The sequence below is a fragment of the Toxotes jaculatrix genome, chromosome 3 (assembly GCF_017976425.1).
Source record: "Toxotes jaculatrix isolate fToxJac2 chromosome 3, fToxJac2.pri, whole genome shotgun sequence".
Classification (NCBI taxonomy): Eukaryota; Metazoa; Chordata; class Actinopteri; family Toxotidae; genus Toxotes; species Toxotes jaculatrix.
In genome coordinates, this window is record NC_054396.1 from 19,190,698 (window position 1) to 19,201,051 (window position 10,354).

Sequence of the window (10,354 nt, forward strand, 5' to 3'; positions counted from 1 at the left end):
AATTGACTGATGCTGTCACAGCCATTCATAAGAGGTAAAATGAACCACACTTCCCCAACAAGCCAGTCAGCACCAGCTAACCGACATTTGTTTGTATTTATGTGCAGGTTCTAGTAGTGCTCTGGTGCATTGTGCATCTGCTGGTTTTCTTTTTTTTTTTTTTAATTCTGTTTGTGTTGTGGTGCGTGGATGCACGTGAGCGTGTGCCGATCTGTCACGTTTTGTGTGTGCGTACCAGTGTTTTGTCAGCAGCGCGAAACTGATGGCAGTGCAGATGTGAGCTGATGTGAGGTTAATTAAGATGGTGATTGAGCACAGTAGATGGGTAATGAATGGGGGGAGAGAGGAGAGAGCTGCTGTCTGAGGATGAAAATGATCGGCCATGTGGAGTGTGGAGGGCATGAAATCAGAGATGCCAAGTGTAATGAAGACTGGCACATAGAACACACACGGGGACCCGTCTGAGTGACAGCATGGAGACTTTACCAGAATGCACATGCTCCGTGCCAGCAGTGTGCCAACCTCAGACAAGGGACAGGGGAGGGGTTTTTTATCTTTCACTCTCTCCCTCCGAATTGTTTTTTATTTGACTCACTGGCTTCTGCCACAACTTATTTCAGCCTTAATCAGAGGAATGAAATGAGAGTAAATAGGACATATGTCTCAGGAATCTACCACCTGTCTGATGTGCGTTTGTTTTTTCTTTCTCTGTTTTTGTTTCTGTGTAGCTGCTGTAGACTACCTAGCTAAGAACGTGAGCTTGTCCACCCAGAGGCGGATGAAACTTGGAGACCACTCAGCCGTGCTGGGACTTCTGCAGGTGGAGACGGGACAGGCCTACTAAGGCCCTCAGGGGACACACCCTGGACCTCTCTCCTCCACCCTCTGCCACCCTCCTCCATGCTCCATCAAGTGTGGACTCCAACTCCAGCTCGCCTCTCTGCTGCTCGATCTGCAGCCCGGCCATGACATCAGCGCACAGACACGCAGCCTTGCTGTGTATCAGAGAAAGTGACGCTTGCGGTTGTGACAAGGCTCTTCTGGGAATGGAACTAAAACTTTTCACACCATTGTCAACCACCAGGCGGCTCTGCAACCCCCCCCCCCCCCCCCCCCCCCCCCCCCAATCTTTGGGCACCCCTGGCTGCTCCTTGTACTCGTACCCCTACCCCAAACCCTGTTTTGTTTTGCTCAGAGGGCCAGACAGGACCCCAGACGACCCGAGGATGGTCGGCTGCCTTGAGCCGGGTTTCTCTTTGTCATGGCTGCAGTCCAGCACACATTTAGAGCCATCAACAACATGTACTTTGACCTTGCTGTTCATAGTAGTTAACAAAGCCAATATCATTTGAGCGACTCTTATTCTTGTTCCTTTTTGATATTGTTAAGATTATTGTTGCTGTTATATGATTATGGTTAATGTGATTTATGTTGTTCTTTGATTCCATTCGTATCTCTTTTCTCTGTTAGATGTTGGTGTGTAAAACACAGTGGATGACTGAGACGATTTGGGAGCGAGTGTCTGTTGCGTGTGCATGTTTGCGTGTCGGCACAGTCACACAAGAGAGGATGATTGTTTTTCCAAGCTGCTGTTCCTCTGCCTGTTCCCTGAGCTCTAATGTTTGTGAGCGATTTGACCTTCCCACTTTCATATTCATCTTGACATTCCTAAAGAACTTGGCCACTCTGTGGGAAGTCTGGCTGGATGGATTCTGCAGGGAATTAAAGCAGCGTTTTGGCGGCCAATAGCTTTCCCCTTCTAACCTCCATCCCATCCTTAGCCGCGGTCCATGGGGAGGGGGGCATTGTTTGCAAAAACAGGATTGGGGAAATTAATGTATTTTGTTTAGAAATATGGACCTTGCCAAGGAGGGCTAACTCAATTCCCTCCCCCCTACTCCTTCCAAATCCCCATCTGCCAGGGAATCCTGTGTGACTTAAACAGTGTAAAGCAGATTAAATCACACAAATATAATGTCAAAGCTAATTCACAGTGACCCTTCCCATTACCAGCCAGTATTTCTGTTTTTATAGCGTAATTAGCACATTTTGTAAATGCACCTTCAGCCGGTTTCCACTTTCAGACTAAATAAGCATTCCTTCAAAACATTCCTCAGGCTCCATTTACGAATATACTATAAGCATTCCAGCGCTCTCTGTTATGAGATTAAAAAGCACACAAGCTGTGCCATTCACATGCACTCTGGAAAATCATATAATCCAGTCAGTTGTGAAAGGGCACAGGTAACACCACTGATTGGCCCCCCTCTCTGGTTTGGACCGGAGCCCCCTCTAATCCTCCACTTTGACGTACTCACCGAAATGTACAAAAAGAAGAAGAAGAAAAAAAAATTAAAGAATAGTGAATATGAGACATTTGTGTAGCACTCATAGTTGACTTGACACGATCCAGGACCAGCTGTTCCCTTGAGATGTGTGTGATTTTTTTTTTCCATTGGCATCAGTGTGATATTGATGATGTACACAGAATTGTTAACTTTATCTCAAGACAGAATTTGGTCCTTAGTCGCCTTTAAAAACTGAAAACTGTACAGTAGCTGGAGCACATTGTGTATTGTTTGTTTATTAAGAGTATGTTTTATACTAAAACAGAACTATGTTGAGTGGTAGGTAAGCAAGGAATCTGTGGAAGTAAATGTTTGATTTGAGTTTCCTTAACTGGCTTGTTTTCTGTTGGTTTTCTTTTAATTGTATTTAATTGGTTTACCTGTTTTGACCAAAGGTTTTGTTTGTTTTGGGCCCAGGTAAGAATGAATTTGTATAAATTAGTAAAATATAAATTCCATTAAAAATGTTACAATTAAAATTGTATAAAAGAGGATCAAACTGAGCTCAGTGGAAAATGAAAGCTTGGTGACACAGATAGACTCCCTGGACCACAGGACCACTGTATATTTGAAGAGGTGGCTGGATGAAACGTCTTTACGTGTCAGAGCATTTTGAGGGTGTTTTTGACCACCTGGTCTTACAGACTGATTACTGGTGCAGACCAGACATGACTGGACCGTGGACCTAACGCACCTGAACTCCTGAGCCTTGCAGGTGTGGGACTCTGCCAACAGGTTCAGCATGACAGTGATGACGAAGCTGGTGAAGACGGCCTCTCTGCTCTGGGAGACTGAACCGAGTCTCGTTTGATTTGTGGACCAATAAGACTTCAGGAGAAAAAGTCAAAGCAACGTTGACTCCGCACTGAATTGCAGCAGCTCCAACTGCTCCGCTTAGACGCCTCACTCATGTGTATATTTTAAAAAGGAAGAATTTTAGAATCGTCTTTAGTGTATCAAACCCATTTCTAACACTTGCGTCAATAAACATTTGGATATTTAAAGCATACAACTCTTTATCCCCCTCCCGTCTGTTTGACCCTTAACCTGTTTAGTTGCTTTCTGACACCTGTGCTTTGCTTTCCTCCTTTTTCTGTTCCGCATGTGTGTATATTATCATGGTATAATTTATTCTGCTGTATGAAGTATTAGAATAGTGGGAAACTTGTATTGGTATTTACTACCTTCAGCCTGTTGGTGTGTTTACTGTAACACTGGCGTAACTGTTATCAATTAAAGATCCAAAACTGATTTCTGCCATTTGTGTCTTTTTTTTTGTGCTGATTATTTTGCACGTTTTAAAAGTAAATTCATTGTGATGCCTACTTTAGTGCTATTATGTGTATTTATGTGTATGAAGTAGTGCTGACAGAAATATAATCAACAGCTATTTTGATAATTGAGGAATCATTTAAGTCATTCATTGAGAAAATTTTCTGGTTCCAGCTTTTCAAATCTAAGAATTTCTTGCATTTCTCTGTTTTATGTTGCTGTGACTTGAACATCTGTGAGTTTTGTTCTGTCAGTCGGACAAATGTGAAGCCTTCACCCTGGCCTCTGGGAAATTATGATGAGTATTTTTGTAATATTTTCCTAATATTTAATAGAGTAAAATGTGATTAATCAAAACAAGTCATTTAGTTCATAACAAAAATAATTGTTAGTGTGAAGTTCATGGGTGCATCAGCGCACACATGCACACAAAAGTACATGCACGTGGTCTTTGCATGTTTGCGTGTGTCCTCCATGTGTGTTCAAGTACATTAATGGAGCCAGCGGGCCACCAGTGACTGTTCCAGTGCTGGTGATGTGATTAGGGAGTGATGAGAGCTCAGACGTCCCAGACTCAGACACACAGAGTGAGAGTGTGTCTGTGTGTCTGTTTGCAGCTGTAGGAAGTCATTCATTCTGCCCACTGACCAGCAGCGCTCTCCTCTCCCGCTGCTGGCTGGGGAATGTTGTCTGCAAATCTCTGTGGTATGGTGTGAATGCAGGGGAACTAACCAGTGTGGTATGGAAGCATCCGTTGTGCTTTCTATTACGCGTCAGAACACTGGAGCACATTCAGTTTTTACCATCAGCACTGTTGGAGGTATGTCAAACACGCCTTAGGTATGTTCATTCAGTCCTGACTGATTTTAAACACATCTCAAACATGCTGGATATGTCTGCAGTGACAGCAGCTATAAAATGTCTATACATAATCTTGTGTGAATTAGCAAAGACAGCGAACCATGCCAAGCTGCACTGTGAGAGATGTATTTACATTTTATATACCACAAAATATTAACCAATACTTTACTGTTCATTTGCAATTAAATGAAACTAATTAAAGGCATCACTAATCACAATTATTAACATCATTAACATCAAATTGTGTCAGGAGATAAATTTGACGCTAAATAAAGTAAGTACTGATCTGAATAAACTTCTATTCAGACTGTGTTATCATGAGGTAAGTATCATTCATATTTCATACTTTGTTAAATATCTGAGAGATCTGAGCAGCTTGGCGAGTATAAATAGATGCAGAATATTTAGTATTCCCTTTAGGTTTACAGATTCAAATCAACTACAAACTGCAGTGTTATTACTACGTTGTATCATCATCAAGTCTCGGTTAAAATTTGATGCTAATGGAAATTCTCTTCAATGTCTAATTACAAAACACACATTTAAAACAATGTGTGTTTTGTAGGTTTGGGTTCTGGAGAAGCACATCACCGAGGCAGGAATATGGTCAATTATTAAATCAATTCCAAAGCCTATTTTCTATCTGAGTTCACCCTGAAGAGACTGAGGGATTTCAGTGGATCCTCTCAACATATTTAATATGCATTGTTAGGTGGCTTTTTGCCTGCTGTGTGTCATCCCTCATATATTCCTCTAAAAGTTTGTGTTCTGGTTGTCCAGATTAGACCTTGGCATGTGCCATGGTTGTCCCCTTTGCTCCAGCTTGTCTCCTGAGGTGCCGGCCCAGGAGTTTTGTCTCCCTTCGGTCTGCTGTCACTCAGACTGGACAAGGTGGCAGCTCAGGCAGTGCTGTGTGGGAGAGCTTTGTGACACTTCCCTCATCTCCTCCTTTGATCCCCTAATTGATTGACTACAGGAGCAGAGGATAAACAGAGCCCACAAGAGCCGATTCCACTCGCCTCTCTGGAGTGGTTTAGATAAAGTGCAGAGGCCCAAGCTCTCAGTTCCTTCTCTCCCCTCGCTATATGGACATATGGCCATTGAAGGTGGCTCTGTGCCACGGTAGCTTAGCTGTGGGCTGTGTCCTCAGGCCCGGGGCTTGCGTCCTGCCCCTGTGCATAAATGGCTGGCGGTAATGGGTTTGTTTAGATCACAGGGATGGAAATGAAACTCCTGAGCCTCGCTGTAGAGACCAGGAGGCCCTATCGCTCAGGAGGCAGCGATAGAGAAGTCACAACCTCGGCCCGGTCATACTCACTTTCAGAATGAGCCATGGAATAGAGGCTCTGATTCAGATCTAATTTGGGACCAGGCTCTTCAACCTGACCATGCTGTGATAAATACCTTGCTGCTGAAGAGTCAGGAAAGCCATGAAGAAGGAGAGGAAGAAGGTAGAACACAAACAGCCAGTAAGGGGCCTTCAGTGAGGAAAAATAGGCCAAAAATGTTTCCATTTTAAAGAAAACATGTTTTAAAACATAACTTCAGAATGATTTATAACAGATATGATAATTATATTCTAATTTTACAAATCTGTCTCCAGAAACTGGGTTCAGAGCCGTGTGCAGGTATGCTAAGAAATGATTAAGAGATGCTCTGGGGGTCTTGGTTTTATTCTTCGAGATTATGTGTCACAGGGAGTAAAAAGCTCCCAGCTGTCGCCATGAAAGCACTTACAGTATAATAATCCCCCAAATCCTGTAATTATGCCAGCATACGCCGTGTACCTGAGCCTCAGCTTTGTGCTCGTCACCTCAAGGATCCCACTGACACAGACGCACAGCTTGGTGTGCATATATCTTCTTCCCAACTGTGTGTTTTGCATAGGGAGAAAATCTTATTTTCAGAACATTTTAGGTATTTTGAATTTCATGGTTACCCCTCTCAGGTATTATAGATAGATAATCTGTCACGTATGAGTAAAAAGCAGGAGCTCGAATAGAGTATTGTCGTAGCTTAAAGTCAACTGATTTACCAGAAACTCTGTCGCAATTGTAAAATCTTTTACCTACATTGCATTTGATGCATTTACATTTAGTTCACAGGAAAGGACTTGACTTATTTCTCCAATCTTGCAATTACACGTGTGCACAACCATGTACAAATACACACACACACCAATACACACCTCCCTTAAAGCAGTTTTTAAATAATGAAAGGAGAAGAAAAAAGTCCAAGTAAAGTTGTAAATCTAAGAAATCGGACTGAGATAAAAATCACTGTGAAGCCAAGCTTGATTTACATTTAAAATCTGAGCTGTGCTCTCAAACTAATTAATATTAATAACAAAAATGGAAATGAGTGCAGTGGCGGCCCTAAGTAAAGAACAAGCTGGGTGCATTCAGTCAGGAGATTCATATATAAGCCCTTTCTCAGGAGAAGAGGGCTCTAAACAGGCGTGACGGCAGGGCATAGACCGCCATACACAGAGACAATTTTTCTAGATAATAGCCTATCACGCAGGATACAATTTAAATTAAAAAATGCAATTTTCACCTTGAAATGAACAAATGATTACAATTTCTATACAAATTAAGGCATCCAGGCTGTGCCTCAGTACTGTGCCAAGGCCATGAAACCTGACATAATTACCATGAAATACATTTTCAAATATTTGTATTTTGTCCATCGCTTTAAAACATGCCACTCTGCCTTCTGTGGGTTTGTGATCTCACCTTCTGGGGGAAATACATAAAAAAGAGAGAAAATCATCAGAGATGAAAAGCTCTTCAACAGGAGAGATAAAAATGTGGAAAAAAACAACCTCCCATACACACAGCAAATCAGCGCAGCTCAGCACAGCGGCCCCCGGAGCTATCTCTAAAAGCCAAATTATTGCTCCTTATCTAAGGAATCATATCTACTAGTTATCTGCTCCTGAGATAGGCTCCTCTCTCTCTTGTGCCTTGTGCTCATCGCCAGAAATGCTATTTATTTGTGATTACAGACACCCTTTGAATAAAAGATGTTTGTGTTTGAGATCCAAAGTTTCGGCAGATTCTGAACTCTTCAGATTCTTCAGAGAGGAGAAGTACTGAAGGCAGAACACCTTATTTGGGCAGGGTTGCTAGGGGTGGTCTGCTGCAGAGAGAGGGATGAAAGTGTAGCCGATGGGAAATATGAGACAAGACCTCAAACTTCTCTGACGCTTCATATCACATATGCTTTCAGAGGGGATTCATACTGAGATGAGGTGTCGAATTGACTTTAAATGCAGAACTTTATGTCTGAAACACACGGAGACAGGACATTCTGACATGTATTTTGTAGAAAGCTGCCAAAAAAAAGCTGCAAAGTTTGGAGCTTTTGGGGTTTTTCTCTACTCAGAGATATAATTGCCCTCAACTAGGAGGAAAAATATGACAGTAAAACATAATGTTTGTAGCAAATAAACAGAGATGTAACGGGTGACCTACTGCAAACTGATTATGTATAAACATGAGTGGGGGTGTTTTAAAATGAAAACAAGGTAATGCAATGTAAAAAAAAAAAAAAAAAAAAAAAGAGGTAGTGAACATGACCTTGAATAAATGGACACAAATTTTCATCATAAAATTCAAATCCATGATCACATCTTCTCTTCGCCCACTTCAGTCAAATAAAGACTCTGTTAGTGGTGCTTTTGCTGTGCTGATAAACATGTTCACCTCCACACAAAAATACTAATTCTTTTAAAAAAAAACCCAACAACATCTGCTCTTGTGTTTATTCTTAAAATTTTGATTTCCTTTCTAAGGAATTTTTCCAAAATTGGAACAAACCAGGATGAAGTAGATCACTGGTGTAAAGAGTGTGACTTTCGATGCAAAAATTGAAATCCAATTCTCACCCTTCTGATGGATTCTTTAAATTAGTTTGAACTTTTTAACACTCAGTGATATAATACACATCTTGTTAAGATGATTCTTTCTTCAAACACCTCCTTTCCCCTGCCATTTCTTACCTTCCCTCTCTTTCCCTCCATCTGTTGAAGTCCCTCAGCCAGAGAGGCGCACATCAGATTTCAATAGTTGACCTCTTAATGCTGAGGTCAGTGCTGCACCGGCAGCGATTTCACACTCAAGATGAAAGGGAAATGAACACTGAGGATGCTGGGGGTGACATGGGGCCCTGACCACACCAGCCATTGCCACTCTAACCGCTTCACTGCACCAGTTTGAGATGTGAGAGGAGCCAAGGAGACGCTAAGATGGAGGTTTGCCACCTGTATAACAATGATTAAAGTCACTGACCTAAAACAGATATGCACCGACTGGTTTTCAGCGACGCTAAAACTCTGATAAACTTAGTAGCGCTACTGATTTCTGAAGCAGCACAAGAAATAGAGAAACCAACAGATGCAGACGTGTCAAGGAACTCCTGCTATCAGCAGGTCTGGAGCACTGAGCTCCCATGTGGCTGAAACTCCACAGAGGCTCTCGGTGTCACAGCCTCTACGAGCTACTGAACCCTGACAGATTTTTCTTTTCCACCAATGAGCCTGGACCATCTTAAAAGTTTCCTGATGCTTAGCGTCAGACTCCGGGCCCATCGCCTGCCCAGTTACAACGGCTCATTACTGGTGCATTTCTCAGAGGCCATTATTGAATGAACACTGAGACAAGGCTAGCAGTGAATGGACAGTTTGGTTACACCGCCGTGAGGCTTGAGCTCCTCAGAGTAATGTACCGCTTAAGTACCTGTCAGCTTTATAAAGGAGGGAGTAGACTGTGTAAATGTGTGTGTAAATAGAGTGTCAGATCAGGACCCCAGGGAGCGGAGGTGGGGAGTGAGTGTGTGTGTGTGTGTGTGTGTGTGTGTGTGTGTGTGTGTGCTCTTTTGTCCACTGACACATATGTGTGTGCATGTGAGTGTCACAATAATGATCATTTAACCCTCCTCAGCATTCCCCAGGGCTCCACGTTCCCCTTTCGACTTCATATTGGCCCCCCTCCTCCTCATTCTCTCTCTCTCTCTCTGTCTGTCTCTCTCTCTCTCACTCTCTCTCTCTCTCTCACCCTCTCTCCTTCCCTCTCTCTTTGCCTCCTCTGTCTGCTCCTCACGGCTGGGCACAGTTGGGGAGCAGCTCCTTATTCATTCATGAGAGAAGCACCGGATAAATAAAAAGGTTCATTACTGTGCTAAAGTGTTACTAATGACATGTACCTGCCACTGAGCACCTCCGAAAATCTAATGTGACACACTAGAATGGAAAATCTATTCTGCCGCACCAAGGCCTCCAATGGTGCTAGCACATACTCTATGGAAATTTCTCTCCGCTTGCCCTCCAATTGTGTCTCTCTAAAACCAATATTTACAATCCCATAGCCATTATGTCCTACTACGCCCTCTGCGCCTGCTGTTGCGACCTCCATATTAGCTGAAAATTGGACTTTGCAAACTTAGCAGGGGAGAAGAGACTCTTCTCGTAGATGAGAGGGGGCAGCACCAGGGAACTCAGCATGAGGCCTGTGGTGCCTCTCAACTCCCTGCTGCCCCAACCCTAAACTGACAACACCGACCAAATGACAAACCAAAATACAGAAAACCTCATTCTGTCATTCAGTACAGTCAAATTCAAAGTCTTTAAAAGTCAAATCTAAATAAAATAATAAAAATGCTAATGTACAAGTAAAATACTAATAAAACATTAACTGACCCTTTAAAAGACACTATGAAAACACTGGAAATCTACTTAGTGTGTTCGTGTTGTTTCACTTGAGATATGAGTTCTCGTTTACCCCTGAAATGCCACTTGATCACGTACTTACTGCCACTAGTTCACAGGCACTGAAAACAAGCACTTAAGCAAGAGTGAAGAATGGTTTTGCTAT

The 10,354-nt window shown here is 42.6% G+C and overlaps 1 protein-coding gene across 5 annotated transcripts in view; it reads left to right on the forward strand.

Annotated features, from left to right (window-relative positions):
* The window catches only part of pax7a (paired box 7a), a 44,398-nt gene extending 43,554 nt beyond the window's left edge, over window positions 1-844 (forward strand). For all 5 annotated transcript variants that reach the window (XM_041033691.1, XM_041033690.1, XM_041033693.1 and 2 more), the window contains exon 9: window positions 729-844. In XM_041033691.1, the coding sequence (XP_040889625.1) occupies window positions 729-844 (116 nt within the window). The remainder of the gene's footprint in view (window positions 1-728) is intronic.
* The last annotated feature ends 9,510 nt before the right edge of the window (window positions 845-10,354 follow it).